Below are 20,899 nucleotides of genomic sequence, written 5' to 3'. Positions count from 1 at the left end.
AAAAAAAAAAAAAGTCAAACAATATTTTGGCTATCTACATTTTTGAAACAGATGGCAGCTTGTGTTACGTTCACAAGCACAACTGCTTCCGTACAATAGGGAGGCATTGGCAGAATCTTCAAGATTCCATGCTACCAATTTTGATGTTTTGTTTTTTAAACTGTTGGCGCGGTAATGAATGTAGACAACGGCAGTCAGGCATACAGAATGGGCTATCAGGCAGTTATTTACACATTTGCACATCGTCCAATCAGATCCGGCTGCCACCGCCTTGTAGCTGCCGAAGCTGTCACCAGACTCCATAATGGCGTCATCTCCGCCTGTCACTGGACTGCCACTCCGCAACCTTGGAATGTGCCTGTGCGGCCACTGACCTATGTCAACTTTTACAGAAAAAATTGCCAGGTCCCATTAAAGGGGCCATACCAAGAAAAAACAATTTTTTGACCTATTAAGTGCATTATATTGTTATGAGTAATCCCCTAAAACCTGCACTCTCAACAGCAGCCCCTCCCATACCCACGAAAACGAGCAAGTCCTCACGATCTGACATCACAGAGTGAGACAGCCCCTTTCAGGAAGAGTCTGCCAGCACCGCCCCCATTCTAACATCAACACCCATGTCTCCACGGAGCAAACGGCGATCAGCAAAAAAGCTTTCATTTTAGTGCAGAATACTGTATATCAGGGGTATTCAAATCCAGGCCTCGAGGGCCGGTGTCCTACATGTTTTCCAACCAACCTTCCATTGAAGCTCCTTATTGGCTAAACATACCTGATCCTGGAAATTAGCAGCAGATAAGGCAGGATTTCTGGAAAACCTACAGCAGAGAGGCCCAAATCCAGGCCTCGAGGGCCAGCTTCCTGTAGGTTTTCCAGAAATCCTGCCTTATCTGCTGCTAATTTCCAGGATCAGGTATGTTTAGCCAATAAGGAGCTTCAATGGAAGGTTGGTTGGAAAACATGTAGGACACCGGCCCTCGAGGCCTGGATTTGAATACCCCTGCTGTATATCTTCCAAATTGGGTCCTATTTTCAATACATTCCAGCTCAAACAAGACACGACCTCCCACCCAGGTAGGAGAATCTACTGGATTTCTGTTGATCACGTTAACGGTTGAAAAGTTACAGTAAATCAAAGAACATAAACACTAGAGCTCCGTTAAACAGAAAAAGCTTAAAAAATAATTAGGCCTTTTAGCAGTTTCCTGCTCTGCAGTACATAAAACTCAAACATACATCACACAAACATGAACAAATTAAATAAATAAACACAGTTTTAATCTAAAACTCCTTTAAATATGTCCTCCATCATGAGAGAATACTATAATAACATGTTAAAAACACCAAAAAAAACACTATTTTCATTGGAGTGGATCTTTAACAACCTTCTCCATTTGCACAAAAAGCTTTGTCCTCTTTCACCTCTCACCATCCCCACGCATGACCCACAAACGGTGGTTTAATGTATCACGCTGAACACCAGCCTGAACCCTTTTGCGGTTTTCTTTCTCAATGCTTGCCGCCGGTCACAGTGGAATTTGGGGACATTTTGGGGGACGGTTTTGTCTGAGGAACGCTCTTAACTTCTCTCCTTTTGTCTGATCATGCTGTCATTGTACAGAAACCCCCCCACCGCTCTCTCTGCATGGGGCCTGATCACTCACAGCAGGAGGCAGACCAGGTGATCAGCATCATTTCTTTAATGGAACGATCAGTCGCAGTCAACTGCCTGAACAAACACAAGTTAAATTGAAATATCATTTGCAGCAAAGTCCCTAATGAAACATGGTAATGTGACCTTTGTTGTTATTAATCTACAAGTTAAAGATGTCATTGTTGTGGGACTGATTTGATTATTTTAGCTACTAATTAATGTCAGCAGTAGCATTACTTAATAACATCCCTCAGATGATTAATGACACAAGAGTCAAGGGGAAGGAAGTGGAGCAGAGTCCCGTCTTCCTCCTTGTCGATTGTTGCTCAACATCAACAGCCTACTTTTCACTTTCTTAGTGCCCTTGAAATGAAGCCGGTGTTTTCATTATGACTCCATTTATTTTCATGTCTTATTCATTATATACTTAATTAAACTATTTTTTATTGTTAAATACCTGAAGCTAAAGAGGAAATAGCTGCTTTCATTATTATTTTTCACTTAATATGTGTAAAATTCTCCTCATATTTCACTTTTCTAGCATTATTTGAGAGGGAAATGCATGAATTTTGTCTAAAAAGTCTGAAGTGGAACTGTATTTTTTTTTCTAACCCGAAGGCGACAAAATCCTTCTTTTTTTTAGTAAATTCATAATAACAGTAATGTTTTTTTAATCACATCTCTACTTTTACACATTGACTGTAAAATTGGGAACAAACACTTTGAACTGAATTTAAATGAAATCTATTTGAACAGCATGAGAGAGCCAATCGAGTTCAAATGAACCAGAATAGAGCAATGTAATAAAGACCTTATATTCCTTTCATAATGAGATGACTGTGGTAACCTCAATCACATTGCTGTCTGTATGTAATATATAGAAGCGGTGCAATAACATGAACTGCAGGCGGGAACCCCTGTGGTCTTCTTTGACGCCGTGACTTCGGTGTTAGTGGATTTAATTGGGTTGCCTCAGTGGATTTATTTTAGTGAAACCTACAGAAAGTCATAAATTGGGACTTGAGTTAGGTTGGTGTTTTGGGCTTTTAGGAGTCTTGTTAGTCTGTTGTTTAGAGTTTTTTTGTGGTTTGCCTATTGTCTAGCTGCTGTCTGGAAGTTATTTATGGTGGCCCTGAAGTGCAAATCACATCGACCAACTCACTCAATGCAAAGAAACATTTTAAGGATCACAACAATAATTATAAAAGTGAATATCTAAAAAAAAAACAGCATTACATTTTCAGAAAACACAACAAAATTCCTGAAACAAAAAGCTAAAAAACGAAAAAACAACAAAAAAACCCCTGAAAAAGGTTGGTACTATAGGATGGATATAATTTATCTTGGGATTAATTAAGTGTCTAAAAAAAAAAAAAGACATGGCTGATTGAATGATCATCTCCAGCATCATCATGCTATCATCCAATCAGCAATGTGCCATTTTACCTACCATTTCCGGTTTAATTGTGTTTAGGTTTTCAACTTTTAATTTGATTTCTGTAAATTATTTTTGCCTTACGAAAACTTTTTCTTTTTCTTTTCTTTCTAACAAAAAGAAAAAAATAGGTATGGAACATCACTGATTTGATGATGATGCTTATTCATCATTTTAACTGAAAATTATTTGACATGAAGTGGATATGCATCACCCAATCAGCGAAGGCCCAAAAGTGCCTATACCTTTTCCTGTTTCTAATAGGGGAAACTACTTTGATTTTTCAAAGTTTTACATTCATGCTTTTACAATTGGGTCACATTTTCTGAAAAGTAATGCTGTTTCTTAAATTTTGTATGTACTTTTTTTAGTTGTTGTTGTGATCTTTGCATTAAGTGATTTCAAGATTCTAGATTACTTTATTAATAATCCCACAGGGGGAAATTCTTGTTTTTCAGTAAAACCTAGAACAACAGTTCAAGGTTTTGTTGATATAATTTGCTCTTCAGGGCCACTGTAGTTATTGCACCAGAAATTCTGTAATCATGCAAAACGTGGGTCAAAATATCCTCTAAATGAACAGGAAGCACATAGGTTATGAAAAATCAGGTAAAAATAAAAACATATGCACTCAAAAGACAAATAGAAAGTAAATTAGAACGGGAAATAAATTTAATTTTATGTAAAAAATATGTCAAAGTCTCACTCTGATTCTATTTTATCGACTGTAAAATCATTCCTAGTGGTCTTTTGCTGTGCAGGATTTTATCAAAATCAAAAAGTTGATTTTTGAGACATATTTTCTGCAGCGGGAGTTCTTAGGAAAATTGCATCTAGGTTGTAGGCGGGACAGTTGGTGTAAAACCCTTGAAATCCCAACATTTCTTTGTTTATACTTTTTGCTGCTAGCTTAAAACTGCTAACAACTCCAAGCTAACATTAGCATAGGAAAAAAAAAAGAAAGAAACTACAAACAATATCAGAACTATACAGCCATACAGTTTTGCGCCAGATGGGAGCTCAGACAAGGACAATCAAGATGTTAATGGATCTATTTGTCTGCAAAATTGGAGAGACTTTGGCAGTTGCGCCACAAACTCGAGCTCTTTCAAACTGCGATTTTTCATCTGCTCCTGATCCATCACGATTTGAATAAAGAAATGCAGTTTTAATCTTAAATCCCTTCACATATGTTCTAGAGAAAAATGCTACAAGAACATGTTAAAAACAAAAAAAAAATCCTTTTCATTAGACTGAATCTTCAAACTCATCATAGATGTCTGGACACGTTGAACCCAAACAATGAACCTAACACCGACACCGGATAAAAAATCTAGATCCTGACATCAACCTGTTAGGAGTCCTTGCGGAAGGAAGAGCATCTGACCTATCCAAAGGTGTGGCACCAGAAGCATTCCCATTCAAAAGGAAACTGCCATTCTTTCCTCTCATCAGGTTCAAATGACTTCAGGAAAGAGACGTCCATTAGAGAAAAATGTGTGAATGTGCGAGAAAGATAAATGGGTTTGAAAGGGCCGTATTTCTTTCTGTCTCTCGTATCCACATTTGCTCTTTATGGCTTTATTTGTTAGCCATTTCCCATAAATAACAACAAACCGTTTGAAAACTTTAAAGCCCATCCTTTTGGCTCTGTTTGAAGTCCTATGAAGATTGGTAGATGAATATGTTATGGTCCATAGACCACTTTAGAAATCTTGAACTCTAGGCTTGCCTTTACCTGCATCTGAAATGGCTTTCATCACTTTCTTTTTGGTATGAATAAATCATATTCGCCAAAGCAGTAAAATGAATTCTGCTATTTTTGCACACTGTGACGCACACACCTTATGAAATCACAATGTGACACACCTAACAGCCGGACATAAAAGCGGTCCCTTCACTGTTTTCTTAAAGCTTGGAATCTATGGAGCTCTCTGTTAGAAATCAAAGAGAACAGTCACTAAAAAAAAAAATAAAAACAGAAATTCATTTACTTACATTACGTAAAACAATATGTAAAACAAAAGTATAGAAATACTGTATATTATTTTGCTTGATTGTTTGATTTAATTTGATTTATTTGGTTATTTCAGCCAATAGGATGGAAAAAAAATCCAAAATATCTATATATAATATGTCAAATTTATTCAACATATTCAGCAATACATTGAATGGAAACTAAAGAAAATTAACAAAGATGAAAAGAGATGATGATTTCTTCTTGATGGTGTAATTACTCATAATCATAAAAATACATTTTTGCAGTATTGCATTTAATACTTATGACATAAATGTTTGTTGCTTGAAAGGGAGAGGCAAAAACTAAATTTATATAATTCCACCATCCCAATATTTCTATTTATTTTTACATAACTGCCATAATCTGGTTCTTTTAAGAACAAGTGCGAATTATTTGTCAAGTAACAAAATGGAGTTCCTATTGATGATCCTCAGAAAACTTCTATACTTTTCATAAATATTAATATGGATCAAAACAAAGATGAAATAATCATTGATTGTTATCAGAATACATCATCACATTTTTACATAAATCATACATATTGCTGATCAAGTAAAGAAAATTTATAGTTTATTGATTACTATCAGAAAACACTTTAATGCTGGAAGTTCCAGACTTAAATTTTTGACCATTTTGGTAAAAAAAAAGCTCTTTTTTTTGGTCAAAATGACCTGAAACCCTAACAGTTTTCTGTTTTTAGCTTTAAACTTTTATCACCGTAAATGTCTCTAGATTATGTACTTTGACATACTATAGCTCCATATATGATCAACATGAATCAGCTGATCAATAGAGAAATGCGGCTTTGCATACCGGTGCTTCTCTCTGCAACAGAATCACCTGATTTCATGTTGATCGGGTTAAGTTACGACAGATGAAGGAAATGTGTAAAAGGCTCAACAATTACACAACATCAATAACCAATTTTTGCCCCATTTTAAGCTATTCTTGCACACTAATCCATGTATGTACATTTAAAAATCTGAATAAAATGTGCTATGATTCTGAAATCTTGTGGAATTTCCACTTCCAGCTAATGATGTGTGGGCGCCATCTTGACTGCAACCAGACCCCCCTCCCCAAAAGCTTTGCCCCACACTTGCCCCTCCAATTTTTGAGTCGATATTAGCATCATAATTGACAAAGATTAAGAATACAAGCTTCTTAAAGCTTGCAAAAATAACAAAAGCAATATTTATTTTTGATCCTTTCATTTGTAAATTCCTCCATTACGGTGTTTTGCCACCCTTTCAAAATCTTCGGTCCACCTCCCACCACCCCATTTAAAATCTTCAAGCTCCGCCCCTTCTTTTACATCATTTTTGTTAACATTACACATCATTCTCATTAGAAAATGTTAGATATTTTGCAACGTCCAAGTTGTCAAACTAATTTTAAACTTTAAAAAAATGTAGAAAAAAACATTATTTAGCATTACTTGTACTTGCACTGGCCTTGAACATTACCTTTTATTTTTAATATTTCCGCAGCATTCCACTTGCTCACTAATTAACCTTATTAAGAATTTTAAATAATCAAATTTGCTGTTTAATTATCGTCTATTAGATTTTTTGTTGAAAATATTTATTTATACCAGTAATAATGGATCTCTGATACAATTTACAAATGACTTTTTATTGTTAAAATAATAAAGGCTTTTAAACTCAATGCCAGTGCTATACCCAATTACAGTAAGAGATTAAGTTTGCACTGTAATCCCTTGATCTCAGTTGGAGATTAACATGGACGGGGTTTAGCTGTCCAAATCGCTGGCAGATGCTCAGCTAAGCCTCATGGCTTCAGCAGGCATTTTGATGGGATCTTTGGCACACCACAGGGGGAGCTCCGGGAGGGGGTTCACACTAATCTGAGGACATATAAGTGGACATTAAATTTCATTGTTAGCCAGAGCTGAAAACAATTGACCAAATATACCATTGCTGCATGTTTCCATACTCAAATGTAGATAGTGATCATTGTGTAACAAGTGTTATATCTTTTTCTATTTTGCAGAAAACCTTGGATTCCAACCTTAGTAATCTAATCAAGAGGACCAGTGAGCTGGAAAACTTGATGGGCAAACTTATCCAAACCTGCCAACAAGTGGAGGTGAGGTTGTTTGTCGGTCTCCTTTCAGGAGGAGATTGTTGCCCTCTGAAGCATTTCCTTGGCAACAGCTACTCCTTCAATTATTAAAAGCAAGATGAATTACTGCATGTACAAGCTGCATTTTATCATGTCAACAACACGGAGTGCCCAGAGGGCTACACCATGGAAATTCCTTAAGTTTGCCTGCAACACATTGTTGGAACAGAACAACAGGAACATTGTGTTTTGGCTGCACGTATGAGAAGTACAGGATTTATGTCGTAACATTTAAAAAAACTTAAAATGAGATATACATTATTTTTATTTTCTGCAAAAATTAGAAAATACAAATGTTGTCAAATGTACATGTTTAAATATTTCTATAGAATGGTGGTTTTTTTTCTAAAATTTAAACTAAAATGCACTTTTTCTACTTGATTATATCATAAACAAGGTTTCATGGATCATAATCTTGCAAGTGGCTCATGCTTTGGAAGATATAACCGGTTTATTGTGTGCTAAATTCTAGCAATCTGAAGCCCGAGTCATTTGTTGCTTTATCTGCCATTTTATTTAAATGTGAAAAAAGGAGATTTTATGATCCAAAAAAAACACCTAATTTTGTTCCCATGAATGTAGTGTGAAAATGGCGATTAGTTTCTGAGTGCCCATAAACTTTTTCAGCAGGGTTTGTGACTCGCTTTGTTCCAAAACATTTCGACTACAGGGGAGTTTTCAGGGTGTGCGTCTGGATCACTATGAGGAGAAGCTCGTTTGATGGGTTAAAACGTCTTCCTGAGCACAGATTTAGGGTTAAAGGTCGCAAAGCAGCCATTTAACGTAGGAATTTGAATTTCCTTTTCTTTTTTTACAATAACTTTTAGCATTTTAAGGGTTTTTTAATGTTTTTTTATGCTTAAAATTTTTATGGCCTTTTAAAAATTATGTTTTTAATGATTTTACACTTTAAATTGTCCTCATATGTTACATTTTTTTTTATTTTTTTCACACTTAGAGGCTTTATTTTGACAAAGCATCATAAATGCTCGTTTGATATGTTGCAGAAAACAACACAGCAATTAAACTTGTATATAAATACTATGATGGGAGGATTTTGGTTATTTTTCTCCAAACTTTTGCCTTATGAATTGTGTAATAAACAGAGTGAGATAGGTTTAAAAATTATCTTTGTACAAAAAAATCCAGACAAAATCTTTGGAACACTGTGTTCTGTTTTTAAATGAAAGTTTATGGTAAATGTGATTTTCTTCTCACTTAATATTGATTCTACTGTTTTCAGTCTTTATGTGAAGAATCAATAATAATTTTTCTGTCACTTTAATTTCTTGAATTTTGATGTGTCCAGGTGAATGCATCAAAGCAAGAGAGGAAGCTTCAGGAGGAGTGTGACCTGCTGGTTAACATCATTCAACAGCGACGGCAAATCATCGCAACCAAGATAAAAGAGGGAAAGGTGCTTTCTGATCATCTCTTATTTCTATACAACTTAATGTTGCTTTAACTTTAAAATATTAAACCCCAACATGTCGATCTAAATCAATCCTCAGATTCTAAAATGACACAACCTTTTAGGAATGATATCCCTTTTATATGAGTATTTAAAGTGTTTTTTCTTTTTGTTTTTGCCTGCTCTGGACCGATGTGAGTTTGTATTTTAGAGCCTGTTTAACTGGAAGTATGATGTTTACTGCAATCTTAAGAAAACCTTTTATTGCGTTGCACAAGCTAACATGAAAAACGTCTCTCAGTTGGAGAAATCGGTGCAGTTTATTGTTGAGGTTTCATTTGCTTTCAGCTTTCAGTCAGTCTGCCAAATGTTAATGTTTGGGCAATTTAGTTTGTGAAATCCACTAAACATGTAAATGCACAAACACAAATCTTATAGCGCTGTCAGCGTGTTTTCATCTGAAGGGTTTGATGCTTTTTTTTTTTTTTTGCTCCAGCTCCTCCATACTTTAATGCAAAGTTCAGATCGTTTTATTAATAACTGGAGTTTCACTTCACGACTGATTTGTCTTTTTAGAGCTAATAACAGCTGCCATACAAATGCATTGGGCAATTTTGTAAGCAAATAATAAGGAATAAGAATATCTTTAAATTGTTATTTTGGAGCTGTTGTTAATCAAATAGAAAATGCCTGTAAGTTATTTTAGGAACTTTCAAAGGGTTATTTAGCATGCCTTCAAAAACATGTGACTGTAATGATAAAACAGAGACATGCTTATGTGTAATTGTTGCTTCAAGTCACAACGCAGAAAGGTCCAAACTGATACATTTTTCTTTTTTAAGTCCACTCTTGGTGTAGTGTGGTGTAGGGAAACTATCACAATGTTTCATTTGGCTATACTTGCATCAATTTAAAATGCTGACAATATTTAATGAATTGTTTGTGAGCGTCCTTCAGTGTCTTACTTTTGTTTTCCACCTGAACCCCTGACCGTTAATCAGCAGCACAGCACACTGAGCCTCTTTGAGCAGTTCTACGCCGCACCAGAACAACAGAATCTCACGAGAACCAGCCCAAGTAAAATGCTCAGTCTCATTGGTTCAGTGAGCCTTGTTGTTTTTGTCGTACTACTTAGTATAGCTTAGTTTTTTTCTAACTCTTTAAAAAAAAAGGCTGTTCAAGTACAGCTTTGGGATATATTGCAATATGCATCGTATCGAGATACATAAATCGCAATACATCTTACATTTCCAGATTCTTTCCACTACACACCCCTAGTTCTGATCCATGCATAGATCTGCTAAAAATAATAGTTTGGCTTGTTTGTTTGATTACAAAACCTGTTTTGCATGAAAAAATGCATTCCAATATAAAACCAAAGAGCACATTACTTCAATTTTGAATACTCTACACTGGTTCCAAATCAGTTTTACAATCAATTTTAGGATTATTTTACTGTTCATAAACGTCCGAATGGAATTAGACCTAAATTTTGATCAGAACAGCTTGTAGTTTATAACTCAGAGCCCTCAGGACCTCAGGTCTGCTGGTGGTCCCCAACATCAGAACAGAAACCTCCTTCCCGGCCTGGGGATGTGAGGGCATCATACATTGTCGAGATTTTTAAGAAAAAAACTGGAAATTAATCTTTTTAGCAGAGCCTTTACAGAAGTTTTTACATTTTTTTGTTTTTTAATCTGATTTTATAGACAGTTCTTCTTTCTTTGGGGGGATTTAAGATTACTCATTACTTAATTTTTCCTATTATTGTTTATGTAAAGTATGCTTTAAGGTGTTATGTAACAGGGAAAGTGCTGAATAAATAAAGCTGAATTTGAATTCTGATTAAGATAATTTTAAATTAACCTTAACCCTCAATGATAAAAAAAACAAATAAAAACATGTAAGAATAGGGAACTGTCAGGGCAAAATAAAACGCTGACTTTTAGATTTAAATTGGAAAAGCTGCACTTTCATGCAGATGGTTGAATATTTTTGTGGTCTGTTTGCACTACCACCCAGTTTATTTTGTGAAATAATTTCAAGCATCAGGCCTGAATGTGGTAAATGACACTCCAATCATTTGTCTTTTTTTTTTCTTTTTTTTTTGCCCTATGGCTCACTGACAAACACATATGTTTGCTCATAGCTTCTTCAAAATTATTTTTTCACTCGGGCAACTTAAATACAGGTTCATTTTTTTTTGGTAAACTTAGACTGTTGGAACTGCAAAATGGGTGTATTTTATATCAAAGAAATGAAAAATCTGAAAAGGAAAACTCTGTCCAGGTCAATTCTTGGAATTTCAGAACATATATATATATATATATGTCTATGGCTTAGAAACTGTCTTTAATTTCCTACCTCCGTGTCATGTTTCTCCTCAGGCTATGAGGCTGAGAAAGCTAGCGCAACAAATAGGCAGCTGCAAGCAGTGCATCGAGAGGTCATCCTCCCTCATCTCTCAGGCTGACCAAACCCTCAAAGAGAGCGACCACGCTTCCTTCCTTCAGACGGCTAAAAGCATCTGTGAGAGGCAAGAAAATGGTTAAAGCCAACACCATGAAGCCCTATAGATACAGCAGATAAAAATGTTGCCATGTCCTTAGTGGTTTAATTTTTTTTTTTTAATTATTATTATAGAGTGTCTATGGCAACAGCCTCCTCTCAAATCCTGTTGCCAGAAATTAACCTGAAGGATGCTTTTGATACCTTCACTTTGGACTTCACAAGGGAGAAGAAAACACTAGAAAGCTTGGATTACCTGACAGGTAAACGTTTGGCTATGCATTTGTAAGTCAATAACATTGATATTTAGGATTAAATATGCCTAAAATGAACATTATAAATCATTTTTTTTGTTGCTGTATCATATCAATAATGCACAAATGTTAAAAATCCATTAATTTAAACTTTTGAAAGGAATGTAACATTTTCAGAATCAAAGATTTGCATACATGTTTTACCAAAAAATATATATATTTCCTTTATTTTAACTTTATTCCTTTATTTTTTGCACATTATTGTAATGCTGAGGCAAAACCACATTATTGCCTGATATGTGATTGCAGTCAATCTTCTTAGTTTTAATTTGCATAGTAGATTTTTCAAACTTTGTCATTTTCTGCATGGTTACTTAGATTAATAAAGAAAGCATTTCATGGAAATGATGCCCACCTCATCTTTAGGAAATCCTAATTCTAAAGGCTCTGAAATGGATATCTGGTTTCTGTCTGTTGTGTGGGAGAAAAACAAAAGGCTTGCAATGTTTTCCTCCAAATGAAAAGGGTTTGATTATTTTTTTTCAGCTCCTGTTGCGCAGAGAGTGTTTAACTCTGCATGGAGGCTGTAGCTGTAATAGCTGGAGGAGCTCCAGTGTAGATTAATTACACTTGTCAGACACAAAAGAATTGTGCCATTTATCCACTGCAGGTCTCTGCATCATTCTTTTTTTTTTTGTTTTGGTTTGTCACTTAGGGTTTTTTTTGTGCAGAATTAAATCTCCTCAGCTCTTATTAAATGTCCTTTTTTTATTCTGCAGCCCCAGACCCACCGGTAATCCGCGAGGAGCTGTGTACAGCCTCATATGACACAATCACGGTTCACTGGACATCGGATGATGAGTTCTCAGTTGTGTCATATGAACTTCAGTACACCATCTTCACTAACCAGTCTAATGTTGTCAGTAAGTCTGTAATTTATCTTGGTAATTAGAGTGCAGTTTATTATTTCTGGTTGAAAATGAGCCTCTGATATAAGGCCTTTTTTTCTTTTTTTTTAACGGAGGCATTAAAATTGTCACTATTGTTGCAATGCCTGGGTGTTTTATTGTGTTGAAACAGCTATTGAAGCTATCATTTAAAATTTGTCCAATCTGCTTTAGATTTAATGCCTAAACAGTAATCAGATTATATTTTATGAGTCAAAAATAGATGCCCTAGATTAAAACACTGCTGTATTTTTTAATGATTAGGTAGAGAAAGTGTTTGTCTTTGACTCTGTGTGTGTTGGGGCTCCAGGTTTGTGCAACTCCATTGATAGCTGGATGATTGTTCCAAACATCAAGCAAAATCATTACACTGTTCATGGACTCCAATGTGGGACCAAGTACGTTTTCATTGTGAAGGCCATAAACCAGGCTGGAAGCCGGAGCAGCGAACCAGGAAAACTCAAAACCAACAGTACGTCAACAACTGTGTTTTTACTAGTTGGTAAACACGATGTTCTGATCCAAGTTTCTGAAATGTCTGCTTTGCTTTAAGGTCAGCCGTTCAAGTTGGACCCAAAGTCAGCTCATCGGAAGCTTAGGGTGTCTCACGACAACCTAACAGTTGAGAGGGATGAGACTTCGTCCAAGAAGAGCCACAATCAAGAACGATTTTCCAGCCATAACAGCTACGGAGTCACGGGAAATGTCTACATTGACAGTGGTCGTCATTACTGGGAGGCTCTGATTGGAGGAAGCACCTGGTAAAGAAAGCCTCATCAGCTCAGAGAAGACCTTTTACAGCCCGTTGCTGCATTACTGTCACTAAAGCCTTGTTTCCATTGGGCGGTCCAGTTCGGTTCACTATTTTAAGCGTTTCCATTCTAAAAACGACCCATATAACAGTACTGACCCCATCCGTTGTATGTCTTTAGAAAAATAGAAGGGGACGGTAGGGGCGGAGCCACTGTAGCCACCCGTTGATTAGTAGAAAGTAATGATGACCTCACTTTCACTCATGGTGCAGAAAGAAATAAACATAACAGGATAAAAACACAGCGAAAAAATGATTAAAACAGCTAAACAATAAAACACAGAGACAAAATCAAACAGTTAAACCCCAATCTGCCCAGACAGGCAAAGTCTTTAAGGCAAAGTCTGTTTTTAATTATATTTAAGTAAAAAAAAATAAGTTTGCTTCTCAAACAAACTACTCAGTGGAAGCGAGACATAACTGAGTGGAAATGCTCGCCAGAATTAACTGGTCCTTACCGTACTATTCCTTACCGGACCGGACCACTCAGTGGAAACGAGGCTAAAGATTTTTCTGAAAACGTATTTTTTCACAGTAAAATTCTTCTTATTTTTCACAATTTCATGGACTCTTGCAGGTTTGCTGTGGGGATTGCCTACAAGTCGGCACCAAAGCACGAGTGGATTGGCAAAAACTCCGCCTCGTGGGTTCTGGCTCGCTGCAACAACTCGTGGGTCGTCCGTCACAACAGCAGGGAGATTCCCGTCGAGCCTTCACCGCACCTGCGGCGACTCGGAGTGCTGTTGGACTACGACTCCGGATCTCTGTCCTTCTACGACGCCGTTGCCTCTCAGCACTTGCATACATTTGAAATCAGCTTCGCCCAGCCGGTGTGCCCCGTCTTCAACGTGTGGAACAGATGTCTGACCATCCTCAGTGGACTGCCTGTGCCGGATCACTTAGAAGGGACAGACTACAGCCACTGAGGACACTTGAAGGACTTTTTTGTATCCAAAAATAAACATACATTGAAATTCATTGGAGTTATTTAAGACATTAATATGCACTTCTTATTTTTATGTTTTGTTTTGCTTTGCACAATAGGTATTTGTTGGGTATTTTAAGGCTATTCTTATATTTTTTTAAATCTAGATATTTGCAAATGAACTCCAAATAATAATTTTTACTAGTATTTTGGTATTTTTAAACTCTGACTTTAATATGACCCCCTTTTACTCACGTCCTAATATAATGAACCTTTAAAGAGTTGTTTTTTTTCAATTTTATTTTGTAATATTTGTCTCTTGAACTTTAATTCTTAAGGTTTTAAAGAGTTCTTTTAAGCGATGCACTTTGAAAGACAAATTGACCACCATGAAATGTGAACCATTTCTTGACCTCTGTGCTCTGAAAGAATGCACTCGAATAAAGTGAATTATTAAGAAGGCAATAAAATAAATTCATTTCACACTTTTATTCACATTTGACCTAATTCTTCATTGTATTTATTATTTTTAAAAGTGTTTCCACAGTTCAGAACTGTTTTAATCTTATGACTATGAAAGCTGCAAATCTTAACCACCATTTTTCTATTAGATTTTGTCAAAATTTGATTAAAGGAACATCTTGTGTTCTGTGTGGCAACATGCCTTGTTTTATGACACCTGCACTACAGACACACATTTGTCTTTTTTTGTTTAAATGGTGCAAAAAAGGGCTTTTACCAGTGTTTACACACTTATATCTTTAATATATCAGGCAGATTTGAACAATACTGAGAAAATACTAAGAATATGAAGAGAAATGTCAGATTGCTTGCAGTACAGGACTCCGTCTGACCTGCACTAAGGCAAAATGCCACCCCTGACAGATTCACTCTGGCATCTCTTTTTGTACTGGCGTAATGTGCCTTGAATTCTGTAGCGTCTCGTTTCAACAAAGAAGAAGACAAGGGTTAAAAAAAAAAAAAAAAGCTGAACTCTCCATGACCTCCCCATGAGACACCCTGCAGACAAAGCTGTAATACCCAAGCACCACCTCCTTTTCCATGTAATGCCCCCAGTGCTGGATTTGAAAATGCTTTTATAGAGAGTAAAGGCTGCTGCTTTCAGTTAGGAGTTTACAGCTACATTTTAAAATAAGTACACAGTTTTGTGACCTAAATATTCCGAATGAGTTATGCATTTATTGTATTTTAGGAATCATTTTGTGGAAACAATGCAAAATTGTGTGTTATGTCAGTAAAACACATGTTTAAGAACTTTTTTTTTTAACCAACAAATCCCTAAGACATATTTGCCTGCAATTGACTGTTATTTTATATATAACATTGGTATTAAAAATGTAAAAGCCCAAAGGCTGTTTGATGACTTCAGTCAGCCTGACTGAACAAAAACATTACAATCGATGTTTAATTGTGCTGATTTGCAGATGAAAAGACACAAACTTGATTTAACCTAAAAGAAAAATCTTTCCAGTGCTCCACCTACTGGGTTTATTTGTGTGTGTATCATAAATAAATTAGTTAGTAGAAGCCGTAACTGTCCCAACCAAAGGTTAAACATATCACTCTGGTCTGTTTGTGTTAAGGCGTTTGCTTTGTGGTACTAACATCATAGGATTAAGTCTTGAACCTGCACATGAATTTAGCTTGTGGTGAACAATAGAGACACTCAGTCAAGAATAATGCATCTGAGAACCTGTAAGAACATCCCTAATAAATCACATAAACTAATATACCTTTGAACCACAAAATAATATCTTAATACATGAAATATAGAAAATTAAATAGACCATATCATAGACTTTTAATTAAAACTTTCATGATTAGGAAATAATAATTGGAAAAACATTCTGTCATACAGGCAAGGTGTTGAAATGTGAACATTTTAAACACATTTGCATTTATATTTTAACATTTTTGTAATAAAGTATAATTTTTACTTGTGATTTTTTTAAGGTTGATGATATCCATGCGTGTTTACATGCGACCAGCACAGAAAGTGATGGAAATTAATGTAGGTCACACGTAAAGATTCCCATTACTGCATTGCCCACACGTGTTTTAAGTTTGTTCAAGGCTGGATTTTTTTGTTGGCTGCCTGTGTTTAAAATGAAACTTAAAGTTAAGGTCCCATTAGCTGTTACTCTCCCAAATGTGTAAAAATGTGTTCTCTGCATTTGATCCATCCTCTGGAGGAGCGGTGAGCTGTTAGACAGCCGTATTCAGGAACCATTTCCTTATTTAAGCCTAACCGTAACCATAAACCTAACCTTAACCCCTTCCTCTGGGTCTGTGCGACCAAGAAAAGACTTCAGCACTGGCCACACATTTTTCGAAAATTATTATAAAATAATTTTTGGTCCATACCAAGTGAAGCAGCTGAGGTAAATTAAAAAGAATATACATAAACTGAACTTTGACACAGTTATAAGATTTGTATTATACGGATTTGATTTTTGAGGAAAGTTTTGTTACTATGATGAAAAATTGGTTGTATTTTACCTGTCCAGTTATAAGAACAGGCTAATAATAATATTTGGAAACAAGAAGAAAAGAAAAAGTGTTTGGAATGCTTTTTAAGAGGAAATGTAAAGTTACAAATAAATAAATAAATAAATAAATAAACTGATAAATGAACTGCTGTTTTTCAGTTGTTACACTAACAGCGAATTGGTTTTGTGTGGCTACTGGTTTATAGGTCACTTAATGGTTTAAAACCCAAATTCCCGTCTGGTTTTCTTGTGGAAAATTCAAGTAGGGCTTGGAATGAATGAAAAATTACATTTTCAAAAATAAATGACTAAATGTTGCAACAAAAATATTACATTGAAGATAAGATAAGATTATATATATATATATATATATATATATATATATATATATATATATATATATATATATATATATATATATATATATGCATCCCAGAAATATAGTAGTGTATTTACACACTCATTTTTCATTCTGATTTTTTAAATAGTTTATGCCTATATATATATATATATATATATATATATATATATATATATATATATATATATATATATATATATATATATATATATATTTATTTGTATTTTTATACATTCATTATCTTTACAGTAATATTCTGTCATATTGTATATATTGTAATCTTGTAATAAGTTAGGGCATGGTGGAGAGTCTTTTTTTAGTCCCAGTGTTTTTTTTCCTTTAAAGTAAATGTCAAACATAAAATATTATACAAACCAATGAAACTAGGGTCGTAGTGAGTTTAAGTTTAAGTTATTTTTCAGTCCAAACTTACCCTAAAGTTCTTCCAAAGTCTGTTTTCCTTTCAAAACTTTAATTTTCTTGTACATTTTATTAAAAACATACACATTCGTTGTCTAAATATTTTTTTTCTCCCTATTTCAGTCATTTAATTAATTCAATTTATTTTATCATAATTTCCTTGCGCGTGCCTCTGTCCATAACATGAGCTTTGCCTTGCTGCCATTGGACCATTCTGCTCCCTAAGCCCCGCCCAGGCTACCGGAACAGGAAGAATCTGCTTCTGCTGACGTTGAAGCTGTCTGAAGTGACGATGGCGTCCACAGATCAGTCTCTCCTGGATCTAACAGACAAGGAAACCCGAGAGAAACTCTCTTTATGGGACCGTCGCACGGACGCAACCGCCCCCCTCACGGAGAAACAAATGGACTCTGTTCTGGAGATCCGAACCGCCGCGGAAACTCTTCCTGTTCCCTCAGAGGTGAGCTGGGACTCTTTAGCCTCGTTAGCCTAGCTAACAAGGATGCTAACTTACTTAAAGGCAAACGAGAAGCTGTTTTAGTAGTTTTAGACATTCTGTTTGCGCTATTTACTCAGTTTTGTTTTAATAACTAATATTAAACACATTAAATACAATATTTCAGCTTTTTGTCTGCTTGAATCGCCTGAGCTTGTGCCCTGGGAAGTTGGTTCTTAGCTGCAGGTGAAGGTTTGTTGTTTGCAGAACCAAAGCAAGCTGTTGTGGTATTTTGCAGCTGCCCATCGAGGACCTGTGCAGCCTGTCGTCTCGATCTTTACAGTCCCCGTTCACAGCCACCATCCCCGCGTCAACCGAGGACGTTCTCCTGAAAGGATTTCAGATGCTCCAAATGGAGAATGACAGGATAGAAACAGCTCAGCAGGTGACTGTTTGTCAGTGAAGCTGGTTACACTTGTTACACCAAAGCTTATTGTTTATTTTTTTAAACAAAAATCTTTTTACTCTTCTTGCAGTTTTTTTCCTGGTTTGCCAAGTTGCAGGCCAACATGGACCAGGATGAAAGCTCAAAATACAGGTGCTTTATACCTACACCTTCATGTTATGCTGTGTCAACAATCCTTATGCCTACTAGGAAACAGTGGAGTGATTGTCTACTGAAAAATACTTGTCATAAGCTGCCACCATGGTTACAAATGACAAAAGAAGGGATGTTTCTGATGCTTCATTACATTTTCAAGCCAATTTTTAAATTTATTTACATGTCTGCATCCCCAATTAGCTTAAAGACCCACTCCCATTATTTTTTGATCTACTCCAAAAGTGTTCTCAGTGGTCTTTTAATTATGATTTTAGCCCCCAAAAAAGTTTTTTTTTTTTTCATAGTTTTTGAAGCGCAGTAGTAGTTCATTAGAATTATGAGTTGTGGGTGGGACTGTTGGTGCAGACTAAGCCCGCCCCCACTTCCTGTCACCCACCTGTTTACACGCTCTCCCACTAGCTTACTAACTGACAAGCCCAATCTAACATCACCAGTGTAATAAAAATGGTGAGTAGTATTGGAGATATCCAGCTATATAGTTTTAACCCAAGTGGCAGCTCGGGCGTCTAGTCGTCTACAAATATGGGGCGACTGGGTAAAATATCTTAAAACAAATTTAACTGTAATAAAGCCTTAATAGGTATTATATTGTGTTTAAATTTAGGGTGCATAGGTTTTAACTTTTTTTCTGTCCCTGGACTAGAAAGTAGAGAACAAAAGATGAAAACAAAACAAAAAAAGTTAAGAATTAGGACTGCCGATTCTTTCTACGCATGTGCAAAAATCAGGCTGGATAAAAAACGTTTGCAGCGGTCGGGTTTCCTGGTGGAGTCGGGGAGGGGAGCCATAAAATCAATAGAAAAACCTGTTTAATCTCAGCTAGTGAAGCTAACTTATGCTTGTTGGTTCGTAACAAGCTAATAAATAATTAATTACCATAATACTAATAAAAATTTAACTAATATTTAATAATAATATTGTTTATTTTACAACTAATTTAATAATTGTGGTTTTAGTTAACCTCAGGTTTATCTTTTGACGTGTCTTGACATTATGTATTTGTATCTGTGCTTGCTAAATTAAACTTGTTCGTTTTCTTGAACATGCACCCTAAAATTTGGTTTTGATTGGCCTTAAAGAGGTTTTAAAATGTCTGAAATCTAAGTTCTGAATATCTGTAGACAGCCTGAAGTGGATGCATCAGAATGGAACAAAGCAGGCAGCTTGTGACCTGATGATAGCTCCCATGTCACTAATAAGCTATTTTTCAATTTCATCTGCTTCTAAATCACAACAAAATACTTAAAAATGCAATTTTAAGCTTAGTTTTCTTTCAATATATCATCCATCATCTAAAAAATGTCAGGAGAACGTGTTAAAAACTCCAAAAACTTGATTTTCATTGGTCGTTAATTGCACAACTTTTCCTGCAATAATAGAAGCAAATCTTTGCTATAATGTTGTATTTGTTTCAGAGAATCCTTATATCAAATATGAATAATCAACTGATGTCTCTGCTTCATCCAGGAAAACCAGAGATGAACTAAACTGCTACCAGGAACACTGTGATGCTATTTTGAAGGATGTCAACGAAGCTCTTGACTACTTGGACTCCCTTCAGAAACAGTACTTGTTTGTGTCTAATAAGACCGGTGCCTTACATGAAGCCTGTGAGCAGCTCCTGAAAGAACAGGTGGGACAGAAACTGCATCCTCTAGCTGTGACCTCTTATTAAATTATTAAAGCGACTCTTGATCAGAGGCCTTTAACAACATTAGAAGAGCTTGAAAAACACAACTACTCCTAAACATTTATGCAAAACCTTCAAACTACTTACTGTATTTATGAGTAGTTTTAAACTTATATGTATTTGAAGTGTTTGTTTTTCATAAAAAGCAACTATTTCTTTCAATATATGTAGTTTATTTTGGAAAAAGCTAAATCAAAAGCAAACTTTCTTTAGTTTTAATATGGTTGTTGTGCTTTCTCTTTACAGTCGGAGCTTGTTGAGCTGGCAGAGAATATTCAGCAGAAACTGTCATATTTTAATGAGCTAGAAAACATAAACACGGTAGGCTGGGATTTCATTTGCTTTCAAACATAAACTGTTACTCATTTGCTGTTATTTGAGTTTTAGACACTGCTTAAAACTATCAATCTGGTCTTGCAGATTTGGAAAAACTGTAGATACATTTCAGTTGTATGCTAACAGAGAAAAAAAAATCAATGCAAAATCCATCCTCTAACAAATGTTTACTTGACGTTTGATATGACAATAAGGGTGATCTTTTCTTTTCTGTACTTTTAGAAACTGAATTCACCAACTTTATCTGTAAATAGTGAAGGTTTTATACCAATGTTGTCCAAATTAGACGACTGCATTGAATATGTTTCCTCTCATGTAAGTATCTTGCATTTTCAATATTCTTTCCAGTCTGGTACTCAAGAATTGACAGAAAATATTTTTGTTGATGATATTTATGTTAAATGATTTCAG

At 35.5% G+C, this 20,899-nt stretch overlaps 2 protein-coding genes across 3 annotated transcripts in view; both read left to right on the top strand.

Annotated features, from left to right (window-relative positions):
* The window catches only part of mid1 (midline 1), a 24,522-nt gene extending 9,422 nt beyond the window's left edge, over positions 1-15,100 (top strand). Inside the window, exons 4-12 of one of the 2 annotated variants that reach the window (XM_036209685.1) lie at positions 1,625-1,684; positions 7,126-7,221; positions 8,567-8,674; positions 11,056-11,204; positions 11,312-11,439; positions 12,210-12,353; positions 12,688-12,849; positions 12,931-13,138; positions 13,766-15,100. In XM_036209685.1, coding sequence (XP_036065578.1) covers positions 1,625-1,684; positions 7,126-7,221; positions 8,567-8,674; positions 11,056-11,204; positions 11,312-11,439; positions 12,210-12,353; positions 12,688-12,849; positions 12,931-13,138; positions 13,766-14,114 — 1,404 coding nt within the window. In that variant the 3' untranslated portion in view covers positions 14,115-15,100. The remainder of the gene's footprint in view (positions 1-1,624; positions 1,685-7,125; positions 7,222-8,566; positions 8,675-11,055; positions 11,205-11,311; positions 11,440-12,209; positions 12,354-12,687; positions 12,850-12,930; positions 13,139-13,765) is intronic. The other variant, XM_036209686.1, reaches the window with a different exon arrangement.
* Positions 15,101-17,605: 2,505 nt separating this feature from the next.
* Positions 17,606-20,899, top strand: part of cog3 (component of oligomeric golgi complex 3) — a 14,632-nt gene continuing 11,338 nt past the window's right edge. Inside the window, exons 1-6 of the mRNA XM_024287027.2 lie at positions 17,606-17,864; positions 18,139-18,285; positions 18,377-18,438; positions 19,930-20,095; positions 20,399-20,473; positions 20,711-20,803. Of these exons, the coding sequence (XP_024142795.1) occupies positions 17,697-17,864; positions 18,139-18,285; positions 18,377-18,438; positions 19,930-20,095; positions 20,399-20,473; positions 20,711-20,803 (711 nt within the window). The 5' untranslated portion in view covers positions 17,606-17,696. The remainder of the gene's footprint in view (positions 17,865-18,138; positions 18,286-18,376; positions 18,439-19,929; positions 20,096-20,398; positions 20,474-20,710; positions 20,804-20,899) is intronic.

The sequence above is a fragment of the Oryzias melastigma genome, linkage group LG21 (assembly GCF_002922805.2).
Source record: "Oryzias melastigma strain HK-1 linkage group LG21, ASM292280v2, whole genome shotgun sequence".
In the NCBI taxonomy this organism is placed as follows: Eukaryota; Metazoa; Chordata; class Actinopteri; order Beloniformes; family Adrianichthyidae; genus Oryzias; species Oryzias melastigma.
This window is presented reverse-complemented; position numbering and strand designations above follow the sequence as displayed.